This window comes from Musa acuminata, chromosome BXJ1-5 (assembly GCF_036884655.1).
Source record: "Musa acuminata AAA Group cultivar baxijiao chromosome BXJ1-5, Cavendish_Baxijiao_AAA, whole genome shotgun sequence".
Classification (NCBI taxonomy): Eukaryota; Viridiplantae; Streptophyta; class Magnoliopsida; order Zingiberales; family Musaceae; genus Musa; species Musa acuminata.
This window is the reverse complement of record NC_088331.1, coordinates 6517557-6542996: the sequence shown is the minus strand read 5'-3', so window position 1 is coordinate 6542996 and position 25440 is coordinate 6517557. Positions and strand designations below refer to the sequence as shown.

At 41.6% G+C, this 25440-nt stretch overlaps 6 protein-coding genes and 1 long non-coding RNA gene across 12 annotated transcripts; 4 read left to right on the top strand and 3 right to left on the bottom strand.

Annotated features, from left to right (window-relative positions):
• On the top strand, positions 1 to 1036 carry LOC103984420 (fasciclin-like arabinogalactan protein 11). The gene has a single exon (XM_065185198.1). It carries the CDS (start codon positions 160 to 162, stop codon positions 919 to 921), a length of 762 nt encoding a protein of 253 aa, XP_065041270.1. The 5' UTR covers positions 1 to 159; the 3' UTR covers positions 922 to 1036.
• A 321-nt stretch (positions 1037 to 1357) lies between these two features.
• Positions 1358 to 4638, bottom strand: LOC135673385 (ras-related protein RABA1f-like). The gene is made up of 2 exons (XM_065182317.1): positions 4237 to 4638; positions 1358 to 2130 (listed from the first exon to the last, which is right to left on the bottom strand). The coding sequence occupies exons 1-2, from the start codon at positions 4452 to 4454 to the stop codon at positions 1695 to 1697; spliced, it is 654 nt and encodes a 217-aa protein (XP_065038389.1). The 5' UTR covers positions 4455 to 4638; the 3' UTR covers positions 1358 to 1694.
• A 1829-nt stretch (positions 4639 to 6467) lies between these two features.
• Positions 6468 to 12409, top strand: LOC103984315 (protein RADIALIS-like 4). 6 transcript variants are annotated; one of them, XR_010513323.1, is made up of 7 exons: positions 6468 to 6829; positions 7368 to 7482; positions 7560 to 7666; positions 11086 to 11150; positions 11252 to 11420; positions 11505 to 11723; positions 12127 to 12409. XR_010513323.1 is itself a non-coding variant. In XM_065182314.1 (6 exons), the coding sequence occupies exons 4-6, from the start codon at positions 11087 to 11089 to the stop codon at positions 12129 to 12131; spliced, it is 288 nt and encodes a 95-aa protein (XP_065038386.1). In that variant the 5' UTR covers positions 6468 to 6829; positions 7368 to 7482; positions 7560 to 7666; position 11086; the 3' UTR covers positions 12132 to 12409. The 6 variants fall into 6 exon arrangements, 4 of the variants coding, with proteins under 4 accessions (XP_065038386.1, XP_065038385.1, XP_065038387.1 ...); XM_065182314.1 differs by lacking the exon at positions 11252 to 11420; XM_065182313.1 differs by lacking the exon at positions 11252 to 11420 and having other exon boundaries at positions 12124 to 12409.
• Positions 12410 to 12566: 157 nt separating this feature from the next.
• On the bottom strand, positions 12567 to 14283 carry LOC135674933 (uncharacterized). Its single transcript, XR_010513772.1, has 2 exons — positions 14150 to 14283; positions 12567 to 14041 (listed from the first exon to the last, which is right to left on the bottom strand). It is a non-coding gene; the product is annotated as an uncharacterized LOC135674933 (long non-coding RNA).
• On the top strand, positions 13580 to 14635 carry LOC103984418 (late embryogenesis abundant protein At3g53040-like). The gene is made up of 3 exons (XM_065185197.1): positions 13580 to 13818; positions 13916 to 14025; positions 14177 to 14635. Exons 1-3 carry the CDS (start codon positions 13625 to 13627, stop codon positions 14458 to 14460), a joined length of 588 nt encoding a protein of 195 aa, XP_065041269.1. The 5' UTR covers positions 13580 to 13624; the 3' UTR covers positions 14461 to 14635.
• A 559-nt stretch (positions 14636 to 15194) lies between these two features.
• LOC135673384 (sugar transporter ERD6-like 4) lies at positions 15195 to 20497 on the top strand. The gene is made up of 17 exons (XM_065182312.1): positions 15195 to 15676; positions 15779 to 15868; positions 15966 to 16025; positions 16128 to 16193; positions 16280 to 16345; positions 16454 to 16529; positions 16803 to 16867; positions 16950 to 17042; positions 17139 to 17219; positions 17305 to 17389; positions 18308 to 18354; positions 18449 to 18511; positions 18596 to 18655; positions 18850 to 18915; positions 18997 to 19056; positions 19825 to 19939; positions 20039 to 20497. Exons 1-17 carry the CDS (start codon positions 15401 to 15403, stop codon positions 20149 to 20151), a joined length of 1482 nt encoding a protein of 493 aa, XP_065038384.1. The 5' UTR covers positions 15195 to 15400; the 3' UTR covers positions 20152 to 20497.
• Positions 20498 to 21177: 680 nt separating this feature from the next.
• On the bottom strand, positions 21178 to 22785 carry LOC103984314 (3-ketoacyl-CoA synthase 4-like). The gene has a single exon (XM_018826635.2). The coding sequence runs from the start codon at positions 22537 to 22539 to the stop codon at positions 21256 to 21258; it is 1284 nt and encodes a 427-aa protein (XP_018682180.2). The 5' UTR covers positions 22540 to 22785; the 3' UTR covers positions 21178 to 21255.
• Between the last annotated feature and the right edge of the window lie 2655 nt (positions 22786 to 25440).

Genomic DNA, 25440 nt, shown 5'->3' with positions numbered 1-25440 from the left:
GTCTTCTATATGCTCACCACTCAACTTCGATTCAACATCCAGCTCTTTCCAATCCAATTAATCAAACCCTTCTCTTCTTCTCCTCCTATATAGAATGCAACCTTTCTTCTCCTTTTCCACCACCAATTCCTCCTTCCTTCTTTGTCCTCATCATCTACAATGGCCACCACATCTGTCTTCATGGTGTTCGGCTTGGCCGCAGTGCTCGTCCTGACAGCCCCCCTCGTACAGGCCCAGCCTGAAGCCGCTCCTCCCGCCCCCGCCGGCCAGCTCAACATCACTGCCATCCTCGCCAAGGGCGGGCGGTACACCTCCTTCATCCGCCTCCTCCGCCAGACCCAGGTGGACGAGCAGATCAACAGCCAGCTCAGCAACAGCTACAACGGGCTCACCCTGTTCGCCCCCACCGACAACGCCTTTGCCGGCCTCAAGGTCGGCACACTCAACGGCCTCAGCCAGCAGCAGCAGATCGAGCTCGTCCTCTACCACGTCCTCCCGCGCTACTACAGCCTGACCGCGTTCCAGACCGCGACCAACCCGGTGATGACGCAGGCGTCGGGGAAGACCGGCGTGTGGACGCTCAACGTGACCACGTCGTCGGACCACCAGGCCAACGTCTCCACGGGCGTCGTCGAGGTTCCCATCGACAACGCCGTCTACGCCGACTTCCCGCTGGCGGTGTACTCCGTCGAGAAGGTGCTGCTGCCGTACGAGATCTTCGGCCCCAAGCCTCCAGCGGCGGCGCCGACGCCGTCGACGAAGAAGCCCAGCCCCGCACCGGAGCATACAGCCGACGTAGGGGCGGCGCCACCACCCGAGGGCAGTTCTGACTCCGGGGCAAGCTTGAAAGCAAGGGAAGCCGGGTGGAGTTTCATTGCGGGAGTAGGTCTTTTGGGCATTGCAGCGGGTAATCTGCTGTAAGAGCTCGAGCTACAACCGATAATACCATCCATGCATGGCATGACATTGCTGGGTGTCTTCTTCTTCTTGCATTCTTCCTCTAAAAATATTTAATCATATCAAATCAATTATATAATATTTTTTTCTTGACAAATAATCTTCTTGATCGATAAATTTTCATATATGTAAATAAATAATAACTTATTATAAAATATAAAATATTTCTAAATTAATTAAATTTCTATAAATAAAAAAGCAAACTACAATTTGAGTGCTACATAAATCCTATTTAGATTCCAATAACTTAGTAAAGCAATTACACTCCACTCTACAAGTGCGTATTTCTGCAGTAGGACTTGCACAACATTTGTTCAAACATTCAGAGACAGGTGAAAACTTTCCTGTTGGGTAGAATCAGAATCTGAATTTTTCTGACATGTGGAATCACTTCTGAAACTAAATCAAAATGGCATCAGTACAAACTTCTCTGCCAGAGAATTTGTATCAATGAATAGATATAATGTCTTGAATGAAGACAATTAGTAAATGAAAAGAGTATTGAGTTGAACAAACCTAATAGCAATACAATGCCCTGAACAAAATGATGTTTCCGGCGGTGTTAAATGACATTGCAAATCTACAATCCTAATCCTTAGCCCAACTTTGAACACAATCCAAAACCTTAAATAATTAGAGACAAATTTCCAATGAGAACCACCTTCTTTGTGTTCCGCAGAACATAGAAACAAGTTACTAAGCACACGATGGCTTTCCTGTTTCCACAAGTCTGAAACCTAAGATGAGCAGCAACCATTGTTCTTAACAGCAGATACATCATCCTTGCTGCCAACATTGACCGTCTGCCCCTTTGGCAAAGCTGCTGAATCATCATCGCCTGCTTCAAGTGCCTTCCTGCTTACCACGCGATAGATCTGGGTGAGCACTTCGGTAAAGGCATCCTCCACGTTTGTTGATTCCAGAGCAGATGTCTCCATAAAGAAGGTGTTCTCCCTCTCAGAAAAATCTTTTGCGTCATCAATACTAACAGCCCTAAGATGACGCAAATCTGCCTTGTTACCCACTAGCATGATCGCAATGTTGGTATCGGTGTGATCCCTAAGTTCTTTCAACCATCTCTCTATGTTCTCGAATGTCACATGACGAGTGATATCATAGACGACCAGTGCACCAACTGCCCCTCGATAATATGCACTTGTGATTGCTCTGTATCTAATTTAACAAAGAAAAAGAATTATTCTGTATATGTTATAAAGCATCTCCAGAGATAGGACTGCACCAAAAAACTAGTACAATGAGAGAATTTTATAGGTTCAACATATCTAAACACAAATGCAAATAACAATGCTTTTCCAGTGAGCTGCCAACTTTAGAAAAATATATTGCAAAGAGACAAAACTGTATATATGAAAAAAGAATCTCATTTAATATCCTAAACTAGGAAACTTTTTCACCATTATAATATTTGGAATGATCGAATAGAGAATTTGACCAAGAAATTGAGATGTACATCATAGTTGACTGATTTTACAGGAAATCGTTAAATGAGCAAAATGAGTACTTCATCAAGCATCATCAACGGAGGCATAAGATATTCGCCAATTGGAAATAAAAAAAAGAGATCCATTTGTCAACTGACACATTACGACAGCTATATTGAGATGATCGACTAAGTTGATACTGACAAGACTAGCTCTTACAAGCTAAAAAATGAATTGCTAAGCTTATTTCATTTTGCTATCATGTTACGTTGTATGATGGCAAGGTATAAGCCCTTAAAGTTTCAAAAGGCATATATGCGGTTTTATACTGCATGTGCACTATGTGATATCTTGTCTACCTGCGTGAATCAACCACTTGCTAAACACTGATGCACAAGCAAAGATTTCCTGGGTGAATATATCTTTTCTCCAAATAAATGGAGAAGAAACATTTACAATAGAACATTCTATAAGCTTTCGACTTGGAGGGTCACTCTCTAGATCCACTAGGTCGACCTCTGTAGGATGGTGCTTGAGCAAATAACTTAAACACAGAACATTATCAAAACTGTTTCATGATACATTTATATACATTCATGTATACTCTAAAAATGCATGTATGAATGCCTTATATTAAAAGAACAAGTTTATTGGTTTCTATATGAATACAAATGTAAGTTAATTGCAGGTATGCATCTACATACAAAAAAGAAAATTTCTAAAACTGATATTTGCAAGAATATTATATTTGATAAACCTTTTCACATTTGATAAAATAGTGGAAAAATCTTAATGTGACAGAAACAAGTATTGATATTTTGAAAGAGAAATATAAATAGAATTAAATTTAGGTATTTGAGGTGCGTAATGATGGTTTTCCCATAAGGATGGAACAGAATGACATACAGTTCATTACAGGAAAGGAAAAACAATCACGGACAATAGGCTATCAACAATATCCGAAAGCATTCTTAGTACTACATTATTGAATCTATAAATGCATAAACAAATAAGATCACAATGGTGTACGGCTTCAAGATAAACTCATAGTAACCTGAGCCCGACAGGGCCTGATGACGGCATGACTGTGACATTTGCTTCTGCACTGACTAAACGGAAGAGAGGTTTGCAGTGAATGATTAACTCACAGTCACTTGTCAGTGCTTTAAGGGATGGAATGGAAGCATGCATAACAATGCAATCATGCAGCGGATCTCTAGTGTTTTTAAAACAAATTTCTCAAAGCTAGAAAAATGATCCCAAACACCACAATAACAACTGAAACGAGTGTTGCACTTCTTCTAAGATTAAAATAAGTCTTCTTTAGTAGTTTGGTCTTTAGGTAGGCCAGAAGATATCGAACAAATTCAGAAAAATTAGGAACTATGTACTGAAACTTAAATTTCATTTGTGTCTGGAATCTACAATAAATGAAAGGGATCTTTGTTAGGTAATGCAATAGCGATCGTAGAACATATATTTTTTGTTCTAATAATTAATTTTATTGATACTTTAATACCCCCTCAGGACTGCCCAAACATTTATTACTGAACAAACTTAAACACACAAAAATTTCGAAAAGTACCAGCAGATTCAGAGGAAATATAACATACAATGATCAGAGCGCCGTTGATTTCAAAATAAAGAAAATATCTTGAACAATGTCTCATGCGCAAAGTCTTAAATTTCGTCAAAAGAAACAAAAACCAGATATGACAACCAGAACCACGTCCCACGCCGGATCTGAAACCGAAGCATCCGAGGCCGACCAATAGAGCAGTCAAAGAAAACGTAAACAAGATACGGAGATATCGGAACAGTAAATTGGCATCCGAACCTCTCCTGACCGGCGGTGTCCCAGATCTGAGCCTTGATGACCTTGTCCTCGACGCGAATGCTTCGGGTGGCGAACTCGACGCCAATGGTAGACTTAGACTCGAGGCTAAACTCGTCCCGCGTGAACCGCGAGAGCAGGTTCGATTTCCCGACCCCGGAGTCCCCGATTAGCACCACCTTGAAGAGGTAGTCGTATTCGTCATCCGCCCTATACGCCATTCCGCCGCTACCACCACTGTCGATGGTCGCAGCAGGATCAACACCGCTTCCAACTCCTCCAACCGGAGGTCAGATGCCGCGACCCCTCCGCCTCCCTTCCCTCGGTCTCAGGGGACGAAGTGGCGGGTCGTCGTCGCCGCCGCCGCCGTTAGGGTTCTCGGTACGACACCTAGATTCGTTGAGGTTGACAGGAAAATAAATAAGCGGCGTATATATCTATATATATATATACCTGAGAAGGTTTTGCATATGAACCCTTCAACAGAGTCATATTCTTATATTTACTTATAAATATTGTAATACATAACATTTTATAAGGACCCCTCCACGAAGTGATATTTGTATGTATACCCTTTTAAACTCATGTTTATGCAATATGCCCCTCCATTATCATTCATTTTGCTCGCTTTATCCTTCGCACGGTTGAATTACAAGAAATATTAGTTTTTAACAACTAATTAATTCGATTAAGATATACTTAAATATGATATATGATATGAGGGACTCTCGTATATAGGCAAAACCTTTTATGTGATTATAGAAATTTCTTTACTCACATGATAGATCATTCCTTCATCAATTATAGTAATTTTAAAAATAAAAAAAAGGAGAAGAAGAGTCTAACTTATTTATTATGTAATCAATGACATATGTAGATCATCACAATGCATTGCTTCACCTTACTGATTATCGCATTCAAAAGATATATATTCTGTTTTGGATCTATAATACTTGATTTTAATTATGATATTAGATTTTTATAATAATTTTATTTCTTACGATTGGTATCAAAATCATGTTATTAAAATCTAAGTTATCATAGATTATTAAAGAAACTATATATAGATCTATTTTGATTATATGGGATTATTATATTTTAGTTCTTATGACGATTACACCATGTGATCTTGTATCATTCATGTATTTGGATTATGTCTATCGTTACCTTCGTGTTGTTTGCCTACTAGAAGGATGAAGGTTTTCTTGTATTTGTAGATGGAATCTAAAACAAAAAAAAAAAATTACTATTGGAAAGATGTTGCCCTTTTGTGACTAGCAACGATATTGATGTTGGTGATATGTTATAGGTGACTTGCTATCCACAGTGTCATAGCGAAGGGTGATGGTCCCTTGGGCATCATGAAAGGGAGTTGCGATGAAAAAAAGGAAGCATCACACATGGGTAGCAATGATAGTTTTTAGTATCATTTGTTTGTGGTGGTTCAATAGGTGACACTCCGATTGAAAACCGTGAAGGTGTTAGTGGGACGTTTGGTTCTTCCTCCGATTAGTGGATGTGCAAATGACGAATGACAGTGTTGCTAATTGTGACGAGGCTATCGACACAATGAGGAGGGTTGTGTGTCGTCGATATAGGTTATCGATGAGGGGTCATGTCGTCGATCTCGATAACGATGGATATTCTTATTTACATAATTAAAGTTATTTATTTTTACTATATATATATAATGATCGAATATAATTATATGGACAAGACAAATTATAAAGATTATTTTGAACTATATTAAAAAAGATATAATATTAAAATACATAAAAGCAAGTATGATATTGATGACGTATAATTCATGTTACTAATCAAACTTAATATAATATTATTATATTTATTAAACTTATTAACATGTGTTTAAATTTATGTCTATAAATGTTTTTCAAAATATTAGAATCAAATTGAAGAAAATTATTTTTAAATATATTTTTATTTTATTTATTTTAATCTGTAAACCATTTTTGTATTGAGAATGTTAGGATTGTCACACTTGGATTTTGGTTATCGATGATACTTTACAGGATTATTCTGATGGAAGAGATTATTATCCTAATTAAAATTTTTAATTTTATATAAGAGAATTGAAAAAGAGTTTTAATTTATATAGTTTAAAACTTTAAATTAAATACTATTTTACGATTATTAACCTTCTATTTTTAAATTATGATACTTTTTTTAATTCTGAAATTAAAATTTTTCTAATAATTTTATTTTTTTACCCAATTCTTTCCCATCTCTCCCCGGCGCGATCGACGAGACGCCTCTTCCGCCCGCCCTTCCAAGATCCTCCACCTACGGTTACCTCCTTGCCGACCTCCACCACCGGAACAGCCTGTCAAACTTCCTGGGAATCTGCTCATTGTCGTGTTCAGGTTCAGTTCCGGGAGGGAATATTGAATTTGACGTGGTCTCTATACCTAGAAATCTCCTCTGAAGAGGAATCCTGTGCCACAATATATGGATCTAATTGGGGTTTCTTCTCCAGAAGCTTATAGTTTGCTATTGTTTGTTGTCGAAGCTCATTACTTCTAAATGACAGTTGCGTGATTGCCCGAGAAAGACGCCATGTTTTGGTATCTGCTATAAGGTTTTTCATCACAGCATAATTGCCCTTTTTTTGTTGTCCATAGTACATGATGTAAGAGTTGGAATTCTCTACATTAATCAGCAGTAGTATAGAGTAAAACATGTATAAGATCTAATCTTGGTAAAATGTGTCACTGCATATGTCTGCATCTAATTACGCTGATTATTATTCTTTCAAACAATTTTGATACTGGCTACAGAAGAGCATCAAGAAAGCTGCTAAGCTGCAATCATTTCTCTCTATATACTTAACTATCCTTTTTTTGTTCATTGTTCTCTGTAGATGTATATGGATGTCTTTTGAATGACTATGCATTCTTGTACTTCTGTTTTCCTTTTAATTAGCAACTTCAGCACTCTGACAGATCATGCAATTTACTGTATCGATTCTGACCACACATGTATTGCATCTTCCTGAGCTGAACTGTTATTAGTTGCTCTTGCTATTGTTCAAAAGAAAGAGAAAACAAAAGATGTCTTCTTTGCTCTAACTCTGTTCGAGTAATACGTATGCTAACCATTCTGTGTCTTTTGCGTAGCATGTTGATCCAGCAGAAACAACTGTTGACAGAGATATAAGTGGGGTCAAAGTTGGATCATGGATGAATACTCATGTCCATGCAGATCATGTCGCAATAACAGGCTTGATATAAAGTTGTTGCATCATCTGCATAATGTTTTATAGGAAAACAGCAAGAGCCACACATTAACTGTCATTCAATTTTCTGCAGAGAAACTTGGAATATGCTTATACACAATACATCATGCATTTGGTGCAGTAGCTGATCACATGATCGAACATGGTTTTGAAACATACTCTGGGGTTCTTCTTCTGAAGGTATGCATATATGTTTGGATTGGTACAATGAATTTAATCTGAGACCTGTTGAAACTTCTGCTTATGTGCTAGTTCATTGTATTAAGCTGTAGAACAATTGACACACTTATTGCATTTACTATGAGGATTTACTTTTCCTATCAAGTGCCCTTTCTTGTGCAAATTTCTTAAAATGGTATAGCTAATTACATGGTAAGATGCAGTATGCTGCAGCAGTTGCAGAAACTTGTTATATCCATATTTGAATGAAAGCAAAAAGGGGAGCAAAAAGAAGCCTAGTGCAGCAAGATCACCTTACATTGCTAAGTTGGTTTTACTATGGAATCTAGAATTCCAAAGCAATCTGATCCGAGGAAATTTAGAAGAAAGAAAAGACCACTTTATAGAGACAACAACATCAATTTGAAATACCCAGAAATAAAATAATGAAACACAATCCAGAAATCTTATTTTTCCTATGGAAAACACTAGGATGGACCACTAGAAGGAACTTGCCAATGTTTTTGTAGATAATTTCCACTTCCATATATGTTTTTATAGTTAATTTCCATCCACTGATCGTCAATTAATCTAAAAAGATGAACCCGGTGCACAATGTTCCCCCCAATATGCCATCCAAGGGAGGGCTAAAAGCCTAAAATACATAGTATTAGCTCGAAAAATAGAGAGATTGTTTAGGTGATTCAAGTTAGAATCACTTGGGTCGGAAGGGAGCACTCTTATCGTATCCAAATTGTCAACTAGTTTAACCTTTGGAATCTTAATCAACGTAAATGCCACTTAAAAATAAATTCATATAGTTATAATGATAAGAATTTTAAGAACATTTTAAGTATATATTTTCTTTTTCAATTATTTCACCCAAGCTTGCCAACCATTTTGGATTTTGAATGAATGTTAAAGGAAGGATATATACAGAGGATCTCTACATATGGAGGGACATGTATCTGTATTAAAATCTGTATGAACCATTTAATATTATGTATCAATTGGAACAATTATAGGCACCTACTAATCTAAAAATTTAGATAATGTAAAAATCACAAAGGATAAGGTATTCAAACCCAAATTACAGTTGCAAGCCTGGCTTGTTCTTATGGACCAATTTAATTAAGTAACATGAGATTATAAAGATGCCGTATTTGCCGCTCAACGCACACAGTAATGAATCATTTTGAATTGTGGCATTCCAAGGATTTTCAAACCATTTCATAAGGCTTTGCAGACATCACATATCTTTGACTCTGGTGGAGGTGATTCCGGAGAGGACCAAGTGGAATATTTAGATATTTTCAAATGGGTATAGTACTGCTGCTAAGTTCCTTTAGTTCTAAAGTTACCAACAAAAAAGTTGATGCTGATACCATTGCCAGTTGCTCTCTACCTGGAAGGTAAAACTCTTCTTTACTACAAGTGGGCTTTCTTTGTGGTATGCGAGTTCCAAAATCAAGAATTACTTAGGGACTTCGTGCAATCTGAGACAGCAAAGCATCTTATCTTGGATAACTGCTTTTTTGTCATGCATCTGACTTTTCAGATAGAACGAAATGAAGGCTGCTCAAAAAATATTGTTGTGAAAGACTTAAAAGAGGTCTGTGCAAATAAAAATCATACCGATTGATGAGAATAATGTTTGGTGATTTATATGGTGGTGACATGAGGTAAGAGATGGGTTCCTACCATTACCTGGAATCTGCATCTAAGAACCACTTTTTCCATTAAGGATTCTTTAGAATCTGGTCAGTCTTTCTTTTGCTTAACAGCGAAGCAGTACTTAGTTGACGCCAATCTCTTGAGGGTCTTAACATTCCACATCTCTCAGAAAAAGTATCTTTATAACCTGGTCACAGCATTCCCAAGTCATAGGAGAAGCTAAATTTTTGAGTTTAGAAGAGGGTAGAAAGTCGAACACAGAGTAATTCATTTCCTATGTCGACTAAGGACTTCTTATTGTCCATCAAAATGCAGTTTTTATTGATTTAGCATGTTTAATACAATTTAGTTTTTGCATGCCCACCTGCTTTCTTATTTCAAACACAGTATATTAATCCATTTCTACAGAGATTTTTGGTTCCCTTTGCAGTTTGTAGTGGATCCAAGAATTATTTACTTGTATGCTCTTTGGCATGTACCTGGCACTCTAAAGGGACTAGTTGTGCCATTCTTGTGATATGAATTTGTTATTACTGGATTATGATAAGTACCTTTTGTCCAAAAGAGGATTATTCTGCAAAATTTTCTGATAAGCCTAGTAATGCATACACTTTCGACACTTAATTTCTGACTGTTCCTTGAGCCTCAAAAACTATGTCAATCGCCAAGGAATCAGTCAAGAAAATGAAAAAAATATGAATCCTTCACTAATCTTTTTGTTACAATTAAGTTTTAGAGTTGATATAGCAGAATGGACAATAGCAGTTCAAATTGTTTAGATTGTAAGTCTGAAAAACCATACAATGAAATAACATCAACTGTCTATTTCAAGTTATGTGATCTAAGATCACAGCAAGTGGAAGAAAACTTTTAATAGAAAGTATCCTTTTCAACTTAATACAAAAGCAGAACTATTTTCACTTTCTCCAGTACAACCATCATTATATATGTCCCCGGGAATCTCTTAACAGTTCATATTATTCTTGGTCTTAGCTGCTGGTTTTGGATTATAGTCCATATCAAACAGGCAAAGGTTCATCAAGTGGCGGTGGCCCAGAATTAAGGTTATCCTAACTCCCAGACATTGAGGTCCTCCATAGCAACTTTCCGAGAGGAATCTGAGAATGTGGCAACCTATCAAAAGATTATAGTTTATTGTGAAAGCCTGCATGAGTTATATCAACCTCAAATGCATTTCTGACTTTTTCTTTTACTTTCTGGTTAATCAACCATTCATTTGATTTTGTCCATCAACACAGAAGGTGCTGATTACTAATACATGGTGGATTGCATACTTCATGATCTACCAAAGATGTCCTATCATTAATTCACTCTGCTCCTCTTTCTGAACCATCTTTGAGGAGTCAATGAAATAACTTAAAAATTAATACCAGAAGAGTATTACAACAGATTTTTGAAGTCATAGACCCTATCCTCAGTCCAATATAGAAGCTTTTCCCATAAAATAAACTGCTAACTGCGTTTGATTCTTGTGATCTCATCAAAGTTCACTATCCAAATCTGCTTTAGATTTCATTATTAATTAACTAATCATCAAATTGTTGTCCATCCACAGTATACGAAACAAAAAACCAATCAGAAGCTTTGACATCAACAAAGCAGACTGAATTTTCAATTTCCATATCTGATACCATCTATTAAAAATATTTGCACACCAGTTATGCTTGTGTTAGATTATTAAGTACCTGTGCTTGATATCACATCTTCCTCTGCTTACACATCCATCTAATGCTTGAGTTTGGCAGCATGAAGAAGATTCCATGCGTAGAAGTGAGAGGAAAGGGAGGAAAACTCTATGGGAAGGAAGAAGGTGAGAGATTTAATTGAACATCTCTTTTAAGAGGGACAACATGATCTATCACTTCCCCACACACAATCTTCATATTCTATCCCACACTACAATGGTTGCAGTTATCACACATCACTTATTCGATTTTTTGGACTTTATGGGAATTCTATTCTCCAAATGTCTCTGGCCACACCACCACCATGGAATTCTTCTACCTTAAACGCCATTCTCCGTTATAAGTAGCAGCCAGGCAAGTGCCTCAAACATATCAGCTTACACAAAGTTATAGTGGTGAGCTTAGAGCAAAGCAAAACTCCAAACTTAAGTGTCAAGTGTCCATACGCAAATATCCTTTAGAGATGTCATCTGGTGCAGTGAGCTCATCCTGGACCGAAGAGCAGAACAAGATGTTTGAGGATGCCCTTGCGAAGTATGACAAGGACACACCGGATCGCTGGAACAAAGTTGCTCGAGCTGTGAGGGGGAAGACTGTTGAGGAAGTGAAGCGCCACTATGAGCTGCTTGTCGAGGACATCGGGCGCATCGAGAACGGTCACATGCCCTATGGGAAGTATCTCTCGACTAGCCGCAGGGGTACTCTTATCGCTCTTCCTACTGTACACTGCTCCTCTCCATATATCTTTTCTTCTTCTCTGCTCTGCTTAGAGTTAAATCTCTGAATCTTAAAGCAAAGGCAATAAACCAAAACTGCTCCCTCATAAGATAGCTGCTGGATTCCAATCTTATTGTGGGTGATCTAGGCTTCAGTATAAGTTCCTTTTAAGGTCACTTTCACTGTTGTCACCTTTGTACCTTCGTGTTGTGTTGCTGCCTGGCTTCCAAGGCTACAGATACTATATTTTTGTTATGTTTTTCTACTTATATGCTTGCATGATACTTCTGAAACAAAAGTCTGTTGTTCTGACCTTCTGGCTATGTTTGCATGGTTCCACAAAATCTGCAACCTCACAGTTATTTTCTTTTTTGTTTTCAGCAGGTTGAAGTATTTGAGTCATGGAGGCAATAAGGAATGCATTACTCTCTCCTTGCAGATCCACTTCAAGAAACAGATATATTATGATTAGCATATCACTTATCTTTTATAATCCTCACTTCTCTTCATCTTCCATTGTACCTTCCCTTGTCCTTCATTGGCCCATCAACTGTAGTCTCATATGTGTATATAGGATTGATATATTGTAGCTTGCTGCCTAGTCTTGTTCCTGGTGTGTCTATTTCTTCATGAAGTTAAATATAATTCTGTTTGGTAATATCTGTAACACGTTTCTAGCAAGTTGGTAGTGAAGATCTCAAATCAATGCCTCAAAGATCTCATGGAAAAAAGGAAAATTTCAGTATACTGACCAAAACTTTCTACTTCTTAGTGATAAATATGTTGTTGAAGGCAAGTATCATTAAGTACTTTTTGAGTCGAAATTTAATGTGTACCAAATTATCTCATTTTTCGTCAAATTAATACTACAACAAAATGAAAAAATATATATATTGGAAATAATCAATCTCAATGAATCTTCATTGCCATATCAGAAGCATATCGTTATGGTTCACACGACTAATTAATTGACAATTTCGCATTTATAGCCCTCAAAAGTGTTGCGGTGTGCAACTGTTTAAGCCGTGGCCTCGGGATCGACGCGACTCGTTCAGGGGTCTAAATGGCAAGGATCTTGCGTGGCGTGCCTTGGGTCCTCCTGGTGGTCGACCGCGGTGATCTGGATGTCCCGTCAGGGGGAGAGTTCTGTCGCAGCGTCGGGGAGAGGCAACCTCGTCTCGCACCTGCACACTGGTCGGGTCGGAGGCTCGACCCGACCCCTCCGACGATCAAGTTAGCGACGTGGAGAGGGTGGTGGAAGAGGGAGTGCTTCTGTGTGAGTTGTGTCCCCTCTCTCGTTCGTTTAGAACTCTGGGGTATTTATAGGGAAGCATTCTGCTTCCTGAGCTGCCCGCTTGTAGGGGACAGGCTGGTACTCTTGATAGTAGTGATGGCGTAGCGTGTTGGACTTGGCTTTTGCAGGATATTAATGTGCCTTGCTCAGCGTTCTGATCAATTCCGAGGTGCGAGACGTCATCTCGAGCAGTTGATGTTGTCCCGAGACTGTTTGTCATTTTTACCCTTATCAGCAAGCATGCATGCACTTTTGCATCGACTACCAACGCCGCTCGACAATTGCCTCAAACTTCGTGTTCTCTTCCATGATATCAGGATTCGTCACACATATTAAAGCTTTTATTACGGCCGACGGCGCTTGAACTCGCTCCTCCTCGGTCGCGGGCAACGTGCCTTCTCCTCACACAGCGTGCGGCGTACTGGCACCACGTCGCCTTTGCTCCATTCCATGTCCGCCACGTTCTTGGACACCACCCAACATGTACCAACCGCGTTCCCTTCCACCCCTTCTCCATCCACAGTGCACACATCAACCATGGCAGCAAGGCGAAGAATCGAGTTCGGTTCCGTGGCTAGTTTGCTACTGATGGGAGTCTTCTTCTTCTGCATATGGCCGCCGAGTCCAGCGTTCGCTTATGGCGGAAATTCCACGGCGGAGAACGCGAAGGACAGTGAGAAAATAGCTGCCGAGAAGGCCGAGGTGAAGGCGTCGAAGGCCGCGCAGGACATCAGGCAGACGTCCGAGTCCTGCGCTGACTGGGCGGGCGGCAAGATCGCCGAGTCCGCCTCTCTTCCATCTCTTGGCTCGCCGCCGGCTTGTTTGTGTCGTCTTTGTTGCTGTTAGTCGCTAAAGGTTATCGTCCATGACTATGTGCAGGGGGCTCGGGACGATGCAGGAGAACGCGAAGGTAGCGTCGGAGAAGACGAAGGATAAGGCGGGAGACATCGCCATGAAGGCCAAGGACACGATGCACGGTGCTGCTTCAGGTAAGTGTGGCCTGTCCTGGCAGTCAAACTGATGTTAGCGAAATCTAATTACAACGACACAGAATCTATATGACAAAGAATACAGAGTTTGAGTGGTAAGCACAAGGACAGGGCAAGTGTGCACATTCTAAACACTGGACCCCTTGCACAGAAGCTGCAGAGCATACTTCCCACGAGGCCACACAAGCAAAAGAGGCCGTGAAGAACAAGGCTGGGGAGGCGAAGGACAACATAGCGGACATGGCCGGAGATCAGGCCACCGCCGCCTATGATGCCAAAAGAGCATACGAGGGAGCGAAGCAAAAGGTGGCGGAGTCCTACGCGACTGCCAAGGACACCATGGCGCGAGAGAAGTACGAGACAGCCAAGGAGAGAGCCTCGCAGGTCTCAGGCGAAGTGGGAGCCAAAATGCGGGAGATGGCCAGAGAACTATAAGAAGCAGCAGCAGGAGTAGTTGGCTTCACAGCAAGCAGTGACTGAGAGAGAAGTTGACGTTCCATATGTTATTTTTTGTTCTTCTTGTCACGGGGGATGTAATGTTGAGTTGGATAGAAATCATTCGAATACACAGCTGCTTGGGAATCACACGTTTAGCATGCTGCATTTTAGGACATATTTTGGCACACGTTACCTACCATGTAATAACGACGCATCATCGCCGTCCAAATAGTGAAGAAAGTGATCGATGAATATATTATTAGTAGTCAAATGATTGCTCCGTCGTGTTCTTTTTTGGGATAAAGATTGGAAATATAACACATGGACACGTCATGGACAATAATTTAGGATTAGGATGATGATCGACATGGCAATGTTTCAGATCAGTCTCTCTAAATTAATTGTGGATAACTACGATCCGATCTTGTGATGAAGCATTGGGCTCGTGTCCCAACTCGCGTTCAAATGCCCTTTCCAAATGTGTTTCATTTATCGTAAGATCTTTATATATATATATATATATATATATATATATATATATATAAATTTAAAAAATAATTGTGAAGATTTTAACAGTTTATATAATTGTTAATCTTATGTTGAAATTTCGTCACTTATCTCGTAAAAAAATAATTTATTTTAATTAATAAAATAATGTTATTATTTATTAAAATTAAAATAGGGACAACGACCGCACGTCTATATCCTGTCGCATTTGTGCTGTAATGGTTGTCTGCCTTGTCATTGAGGCTCTTCTTCTGCCATTTTTTTGGGCTTTGTCTTCTCCGTCAAAGCCAACGCAGCGTCTCTGTCTCCAACCGTCCCTCCTCTCTTCTCTCTCTCTCGCACGCATACTTCTCGAGCTCGTTATCTTCCTGTGTTGTCAGGCTTTCATAGGAAACAGAGAGAGAGGGGGGAAGAAGAGGAGGCACGCAAGATGAGCTTTAGAGGAGAGGAGAGTGGGAGCGAGGACGGGCGAGGCGACCTCAGGAAGCCGTTCCTCCACACGGGGAGCTGGTACCGGATGGGGATGGGGTCGCGCCAATCCAGCCTCATGGCATCCTCCGCCTCCGTCATCCGCGACTCCTCCATCTCCGTCGTCCTCTGCACCCTCATCGTCGCCCTCGGCCCCATCCAGTTCGGCTTCACCGGCGGCTACTCCTCCCCCACCCAGGATGACATCATCGCCGACCTCGGCCTCACCCTCTCCGAGGTCAGCAACCCCCCACGCATCGTCCATAATTCCCTCCCTCTTTCTTGGTGCGAAGATTTCTTGATCACTTGGCGTTATGACCATGTGGGTCGGTGGTGCTAGTTCTCGATCTTCGGCTCTCTGTCCAACGTCGGAGCCATGGTGGGCGCCATCGCCAGCGGCCAGATCGCGGAATACATCGGTCGCAAAGGGGTGAGACAGATCTGACCTTTTTGCGGTTCCCTTTTCTGCTGATGGCATAATAATTCGATCTTGATGAGTTTTTGATCGCCATGCTTGGCTTCCCTAGTCGCTGATGATCGCTTCAATTCCTAACATCATCGGCTGGCTGGCGATTTCCTTTGCGAAAGTGAGTTCTTCTGGGGGGCCATCGTCAATTTTTTATTTTTCCTCGAGAAGTTTCTTGTTGTTTGCCTCCCTAAATTCAGGCTCTTGTCTTGTACTCTTGAAGGACTCGTCGTTCTTGTATATGGGTCGGTTGTTGGAAGGATTCGGCGTTGGTGTGATCTCCTACACAGTTTGTTGCCCTGCTCCCCCAAGAATTTGATGCAATCTACGCGAAATTTATGTGGCTTGACTCTTGGTTTATTAACGTTTCATCAGGTGCCTGTCTATATAGCAGAGATATCACCTCAGAACTTGAGAGGCGCACTTGGCTCTGTGAATCAGGCAAGTTCATTTTGTTGTCTCTCATTCTTCCTGTTGACAGTTAACACTCTTGGAATCAGTTGGTTTTCCATGGCATTAATGTCTGATTCTGGCCTCCTCATTGTGTAGCTCTCTGTGACTATTGGCATTTTGCTCGCTTATCTGTTGGGTATGTTTGTTCATTGGAGACTGCTCGCAGTAATAGGTAACATTTTTAGGTTGCTTGGCCTAAAAATCTTGCTATTGTTTTGTATTCTTTCCTCTTATGCTTGCTTGTTTAGAACTCAACAAATGTAGAAATTGATCTACAAGACTACTAATCTTTATAATTTTCTGTTCTGCACATTTAAATTTGTTAGCCATCCACTTCAAATTTTCCTTTTCTTTTTTTCTGTTCGTATCATTGAACTGCATATTCGTTGGGTTTTATCTGGCATGACTTTTTGGATCAAATGACTTTAACATGCCATGTTGTTAGGTATCTTGCCATGCACAATTCTCATACCTGCTCTCTTCTTCATCCCAGAATCTCCGAGGTGGCTGGTAAGGATCCTAAGGTGATGTGCCAATCCAACAAGAAGCCATATTTGTATTTTTAAGATTTTTTTTATTCCTATCTATGCAGGCAAAAATGGGCATGATGGAAGATTTTGAAGCTTCTCTACAAGTTCTGAGAGGATTTGATGCTGACATTACTGTGGAAGTTAATGAAATTAAGGTATGGAGCTGGATATCTCCTATCTTTTGCAGTGTAAAAGATCTGGTAAATGTGAGTGTTGGTCTCTGTAGTATTATGTTTAATTGCGTTTTGCAGAGATCAGTGGCATCATCAACCAGAAGGACAGCAATCCGATTTTCACAACTGAAACAAAAGAGATATAAACTTCCTCTTATGGTGAAGTAGTACAAAAATCTTGATTTGTCTTGTGTTCAGAAAAACAATCACATTATTCTCATCTGGCATCTGTCTACACCCGCAGATAGGCATTGGTCTCCTTGTGCTGCAACAGCTAAGTGGAATCAACGGCATTCTATTTTATGCCAGCAACATTTTCAAAGCTGCCGGTAAATGACTCAAAAAATGATAAATTGAAATGGTTTCCTTATTGCTATGTTGGAATTTGCATTCTCCTCCCATCTTTCTATTTTTGTTGTTGATCTCTTATAATCATGGACGTAACATCCCGATTAATCCCATATCGGAAGTGGACAAAACTAAGATTGACTTGTAAGGGTCCGATGGGTATAGTTTTGTCAACTTTAGTTAAAGTATTGTGGTTAGTGGTTTTGGCCATGTGACGAATTGTCACGGACTTAACCGTCCGCAAAGGTCAACCTCCCCAAAACCTCCTATGGTCGACCTACAAAAGAGAAAACACTTTAGAGAAAGCACCTCATTCGGGATCCACAAGTAAACAACAAAGGGTCAAAATGGTCCATTATAGACCGAATAACTCTCGTAAGTGTCCACATGACATAACCTTTATTTACAAGCCTAAAAATGCCACCAAACCCAACTAAAATGAGACTGTTAAGCCTTCGACCGTTCCTCTATATACTGTGCAAAGTATGAACAAACAGAAAGACACGGACATACATAAGTATTACATCAAACATCCTGTTTAGAACTTTGTCCGTGACAGAATGATACTAGAGCCATCAGGCTCGAATCATGACAATAGATCTTCATCCATGCTTAATTTTTCATATTGTTGAATAAACATGCTTTTTCTGTAATAGTAGAATCTTCTGTTCCCATATTACAAAGTTCCGATTAGACCTCTTAATCTATTCAAAATGTGGGCCCACAAGAGGTCAGATCTATTCTGCATGGCTTTCAAATATATATGTATGCTTATTTATGCATGTAAATTAATGCATGTTAATATATTTTATATACACATGCACCAAATGGTATACCATATAGCTTTTAAATATTTCAATGTTGTTCTACTTGAAATTTTATTTTTCTATCCTAAACAGGGCTTACGAATGGTAATCTGGCGACATGTGGTCTTGGAGCTATTCAGGTACCCATCTTGAATCTCGATATGGGATGTTATTTGAATCTTTCTAACTTGTTTCATTTTTTCTTTATACTAAAATACATCAAATATCATTCAGGTTGTTGCTACTGGAGTTACCACCTGGTTACTGGATAGAGCTGGCCGAAGAATTCTGCTTATTGTGAGCTTTAACAAGTTTTTTTTCCTCTTTTATGCTGGTATCTCATAATAATTAGCAATAAATTTGAATTTCTTTTGGTCGCAGATATCCACTATAGGAATGACTTTAAGTCTTCTTCTAGTTTCAGTTGCATTTTTTCTGGAGGTCAGTCTGGCAGTTATCTGTTTTCTGGATTGCTTTGTGTCAAGATTACTATCTTTTAGTTCATGTTATTATTAATAGTACTGGCAATTACTATCTTTTAATTCAACATCCTTCTTTTAATATCATCAGGAGTTTCTTTGTAGTTGCTTATCAAAACACTGATTTGTAATGTTTCTGTAATTTATTGGAGACAGGGTGCCTTCTCTGAAGAATCTCATTCTTATTATGTACTGAGCATCCTGTCTTTGGTTGGTCTCGTGGTATGTATATGTCAACTATGAATTGCAAGTTTCTTTAGGAGTAACATTTTCTTAATCACTAAGTTATGTATGTTTCTTTAGGCTTATGTCATTGCCTTCTCCCTTGGGGTGGGAGCAATTCCATGGATTATCATGTCTGAGGTATGTAAGCTTATATTTTTGTTCTCTTTTCGTCGTTCTGCAAAATATGTAGGGTTCATATGCTTTTAACGAGTAGATATCAGTGTTCTTGTTAGAGGTTTTAAATGAAAGTGATTTAAGAAAAATGTTGATTCATGTCACTAGAAATGATTCATCAATCATTAAAGTGAACATATTATGGCTTCACAAGGATTACAAGAATCACCAACTTGGGAACTTAGTATGCTGTCGGATCTGTTCACGTTTGAGTCCAGTGCCAATAAAACTAGACATATATCACATTAGAAGAGAAGTCAACATTAGGAAACTCATGATGAAAACTAATTCATAGGTTAAAACAGATATATCAAGAGTAGGTTGTTAGCTGAGATATGGATATTGAAGAAGAGAAGACTCAGGTCAAGGGGTATGTTGAAGGAGAAGCACTATTGTCCTCGTAAAACCTAGAAACAGAAGCCTCTTGTTCCCCATATGGCCAACATGAGAATCTGACTGAGCCTGCACGAAGCAATATGGATTAGAAAAATATAGTGCAGATTCAAGAGTAGGTTCAAATAGTTGAGTTAATGAATTTTAAACTTTTAGTAAATCAACTTTTCATTTGAATTTTATTTACATGTAGTCTATGTTTGGTACCTTAAAAACATTAGATGCATTTCTTAGCTCTTACAAACCTCTTTAACTGACATGTTCCTTTTCATGTTTAAACTCCAAACTTTTTTGTTCCATGGGTCTTCTTGCAGCTTACCGTTGTATGTTCTGCTGCAGATACTGCCTGTTAATATTAAGAGCCTTGCTGGTAGCGTAGCAACACTGGCCAACTGGTTGACATCGTTTGTGATAACAATGACTGCAAACTTGCTTTTGAATTGGAGCACCGGAGGTTGAAATGTTTTTAATCAAAACAACAATACATGCTTCTGGTATATCTTACATATGCACCTATCCTGGTTGCATCTAATATAATTCTTAAAATCACCAGGTACCTTTACCATCTACACCGTCGTGAGTTCTTTGACAGTACTGTTTGTCATAATATGGGTGCCCGAGACCAAAGGGAGAACTCTTGAGGAAATCCAGTGGTCTTTCCGGTGAGTTCTCTTAACATATCTTAAGCAGCGTGCTACGACGGAGACACGTTGCTTGGGAAAATCTCCACCATGTTCAGCTGTGGGTAAAATCTGCATCGAGACATCCAAACTTCAAGAAATTTGTTATCGAGGCACTTGTCAGAAAAAATTTTGTCTGTAATGTTACAAATTTTATAAGCTATTTGTTGTTCAGGGAGATCACAGTTCAGTTCAACAGTAACGGAACTCTGTTTGCATTGTAACTTCGAAGTTCCAGATTTCAAAATTTTCAATTCAATGTGAGGAGACAAATAAACTGCAACACGGGTTGATAAACTTGTAATTGAATAATGAAGGTCCGAGCTTGATCATTTCTTGGTGCCTTTAGAACTTACGAGTGCAAGGAAATTCATGAGGTGGGGCTGCTAACATTCTTTGGTGCTCTGTCGTGTGCATTGTGTGGAACGAGAAGGTATCGGTACATTTGTATAATTTGTGCATGGTTTCCAGGTTGCAAAATCTAGTTTTACTGGCAGTGTGTGGAAAAAATTTGTCCGAGGAAATAATGGAATGAAGAGAACATCAGGAAAAAGTTTACTTGCATGGTTTCTTTGTCTTTTGAATAGTTGTATTAAAAGAATGTATTGGTTCTTCAATGTCACCCACCATTTGTTCTGGGAATGCTTTCTCTGTTTTCCCAAATGTATTCCGAGTTACATGTTAAAATGATTTCTCTTTAAGTTCTTTTGATTCATCCAAACAGTCATATCCTTCTTTGTTATCAAGCAAAGAGGCAGTAGATAAGGCTTTAGAATCGAATAAACCTAGCGTGTCTTTGTTGGTAAAGGAGAATGCATTTGGTTGACAGCTTCACCTCCTCTTCTTTTGTTAGTCTTTTGTCCTGTCATTATTTCTCTTCCGACACACAGGTGATTTGCTTGATTCAGATCGATATCTTATTCTCCCATTTTGGTCCAAAACATGAACATTTCCGGTTGCATTAGTTTTGTAGCCACTCGAGAAAAGTGTCTTATGATGAGATCGTGTCGAGAGAGGATCACTAAACAAGTCTGTGTTCGGTCTCTTGCTTGTTATTGTTGTCAGGGCTAAATGCCAGGTCACAGCAGAGTCAATGCTGCTGCGGCTGTGGCTGTGCGTCTTGCCGTGGTGAAGCAATCCGGTGGGATGTTTGGACGGGGTATCTGTGGATGCAGTCCTCCCATGGCCCATGGGGCGAGGGCTGCACGTTGCGGAGCGCCTGCCACACGGCGCTGTTGCACTTGAAGCCGCTCCCGAAGGCGATCTGCCACACCCGGTGGCCCTTGCGCATCCTCCCCTTGGCCTCGATGTAGGCCAGCTCGTACCAGATGGAGCTCGACGACGTGTTCCCGAACCGGTGCAGCGTCATCCGGGACGCCTCCACGTCGACGGGCCGCAGCTCCAGGTTCTTCTCGAGCTCGTCGATCACCGCCCGGCCCCCTGCGTGGATGCAGAAGTGGTCGAAGGCGCGCTTGAAGTCCGGGATGTGCGGCTTCGTCTTGTCGCTCCACAGCTTCTTGGCCACGAGCTTGGCGAGGAAGAGGAGCTGCTCGCTGACGGGGAGCACGAGGGGGCCGAGGGTGGTGATGTTGGCCTTGAGGGCGCCGCCCGCTATGGCCGTGAGTTCCCTCGACAGGGACACACCCACGTTGCCGTCGTCGTCCTGCTCCTGGTAGACGCAGCGGTAGGCCTTGTCGTCGGCGCCCCGGTGGGTGCGGACGACGTGAACGAGCCTGTACTTGGCGCGCCGGCGGTCGGCCAAGCGGTTGGAGAGCAGCACGGCGGCGCCGCCGACGCGGAACAAGCAGTTGGCGATGAGCATCGACTTGCGGCTGCCGGCGTACCAGTTCTGGGTGATGTTCTCCGTGCTGACCACGACGGCGTAGGTGGCGTGGTGCACCTGCAGGAGGTCGCCGGCGAGGCTGACGGCTATAACGCCGGCGCCGCACCCCATGCCGCCCAGGTTGAAGCTCCTGACGGTGCTCCGGAGCTTGTATCGGTTGACGATCATGGCGGAGAGGGAAGGGACGGGGTTAAACAGGCTGCAGTTCACGACAAGGACCCCCACGTCCTTGGGGTTCACGGCGGTGTTCTCGAAGAGGGCGTCGAGGGCGCCGAACATGACCTGCTCGGTCTCCTCTCGGGCTAAGGCCATGGAAGGGCGGGGCGGGACGCTATGCATGGCCTTGGGGGCGTACGTCTCCTCGCCGAGCCCGGAGCGCTCGAGGACCTTTAACTGGAACTCGACGGTCGGCTCGTCGAACGTGCCGAATTTGCCGCACCGCTCCTTCAGCAGTTGTAACGGGATCTGGAGCTCGTGTGGGGGAACGTGGCACGCGTAGTCGACGAGGTAGACCGGGCGCGGCCGGGCCATGAGGTAGACAGTGGATCCCAAGACGACGACGACGACGAAGACGACGAGGACGCTCACCAGGTCGTACTCCAGGTCGAGCCACTGAGTACTCAGGGCCTCGATGGCCACCGCGGCCACGAGGGAGATCAACAACAAGGTCAGGATGTGGTTGATCAGGTAGCGGCAGCCCAACCTCACGTACTCGAGCTTCACGCTGTGCGACAAGTCCGGCAGCTGCCCACTCTGCCCTGCCGGTGATCGAGCCTGCGCCATGAATCTAGCAGGAACCTAACCGAACGCCTCGCTGCCAAGAGAAACTGGAGATACAATCCTTATATAGACAGTAGCAATACAAGCATCAGATCTGGTGGCATGCATGACTCGGCTTCGTGATGATGAGCAAATGCCGAGTGAATGAAGCATAACAGATACTGCTGTTGCTCACGACATTGCTCCATGGGAGAAAGACCAAGGATTTGGTAACCGGGCAACGCGCGCAGTGTGTCCCTTGTTCCTCGTTCACAGAAAACGAACTTGCTCCGTCAGCTAGCAGGCGGAAGAAGTAGTGTCCCGCAAGGTCGGAGCAATGACCAGAGCTCGTTGCACGCAGATGCTCCCAGGAGTCGTCTCTGCTTCCTCGTGGTGCCTCGGGTTTAGTATGCCGTTTGATCGACGTGGTTGACCTGAGTGTTCGACGTAATGCTTCATGATGGTATACACGGATTGATTACGAAGGATCGTTACCATCCAAATATATGAGAATAGATAAGATTAACGCTAAGTATGTCGACATTGTTCTTGTAATCATTAGCAGCAGCATGTAGCAAATGCATTTAGGACCGGGTCAAACTCGGACTGGGTTGTGACTCAGTCTGAGAAATACATGTACCGCAGGATCAACATCATGAGGCAGCCCCAAGACACAGAGTCAATGATTAGGACTTCCTTTTGGTCAGCTCATTGACCTAATGAGCTGATTTCCATTGGTAGAGCAATTGCTAGATTGCATCAACAAATCATTGATTCCTCTGATACGACTATGCATTCCCTGTTGATCCAAATGCATGCCTTCAGTGCAGCCATTAGACAGGCCATATAGCTTAAAGATGTATACCATATTTTGGCTCAATTACACTGAAATGTAGGATCATTCTGATGTTTTTGCAGAAAGACTGCATCTTTCACAAGCTGTGAGTTTCGAAGGAATCACCAACTGCATCTTTCTTCTCCTTTAATAGCCGACAGTGAACCTTCTTTCTCCATCGTGTTCAAAGGAAGGTTGCTTACATGCTCATCTTCCAACTTATAGAAGAGATCTCTTGCCAAACCTCTTTTCCAGAAAGGAGTCCCGAAGACTGTGTTGATGCCATAGCAGCTCATCTTCCCTTTCTCCATTACGCTGAAAGCAAGATATCATATTTTGCTCATCCTCACATTGTGGTGCAGGAGAAGACCACCATATCTCTCTACCAGGCTGCCCAGCCAACCATTGAACAGGTGTTCGACAGGGAAATCACTGGTGTACTTGTTGAAGATTAGAGTGACTGCATCAACACCAAAAATTTCATGCTTTGAGATGTGCCTCTATTAGCTCTTGAGCACAATGCCACCTCCACTGCAATATAATATGAAATACTCCAAGTTGGAGTAAGCTACTTCGGTGACCAAAAAGAGGATTCTTCCAACCATTTGATGAAAACGACACAGACTTCTCCCTTGAGCTCCATGTTGGGCCAGCTCTGTGAACGAAAAATGAAACTATAGAACAAGCCAATGTGTAAGCTAGAGGTGGACAACTCACCAAAGGACTCCATTCTCAAAGGCTCAGAAGATTGCAGAAGCGAGCTGCCACTTTGTATCTTACACGCATTGTGTTCTATATGATTTCTTCTGCTCACTTGTGATATATAAGAGTGGGAAGGGGGCCCTATTTAACTTCTCTCTCTCTCTCTCTCTCTCTCTCTATAATAACCAACCTATTGGTTTGCATGGTGGTTAGCTAAGACAAAAGAGTGTGGCCAACAATGCTGAAGTGACATTGTGTGCCTTCTTACTAATAATACTTGTCTCTTTCCGACTGAGTTGATAGATTAGAATCATAGATGCATTGTGTGACCAGTGTTGTCTCACCCCCCTGCAAATCTGCCGAAGATTTTGGTTGCGACTCGATTCCTAACAGTTGCTATGGTTTGATTCTTATTAGCATGCAGGTTTAACATCAGACAGCGTAGCCGATGCCTTGGCCGTCGACAATCATGGAGAGCAGCACTTCATTCACCGGAAAACTGTTGGCTGAACTAAGGCATCAATTCTTACATTTGATTCAATATATATTCTCTCAATTTTCTGAACTAGATCAGATGAAGAACTGCCATTGCAGATAAAGACATGGATCATTCTCTTGCCTTGGACAGTACAATGGGATTATTTCCCTACCATGATGCTGCATTCAGAAAGGAATCGTGCTGTCAGGCAGCGCCCATAGAAATAGCAGAAGCAGCCATTCTTCTACTGCATGTGATGGAAGGACGAGTCCTTGATATGGCCCCATGCATCCTCTGACCTGGTCTTGCGCATCACCTGTTGATTAACCTAATAAGAGGATAGCAGAACCCAATGCACGGGTCTCAAGGAGGAGGAGGGTTGGTGGCCTGATGAACAGTCATGGCACGCAGGATTGAGACTGGTAATAGATCAGCTTCCCCTCTCTTTCATTGATCTTTCTCTGATGAGTTCTCCTCGCACAGTGTGTGTGAAAACTTGCACTCTTCCATCATCTAATCCCGGTAGATGCAACCAATCTGCACGCGAGTGTATGAAGCCGACAGATACAGGTAGATGCCGAGATCAAGCCGCAAGCTCACGTGGATGCAGTGTACCGGAGGAAGCCACATCATGCAACGCAAGTGGCAGCAGGGTGAG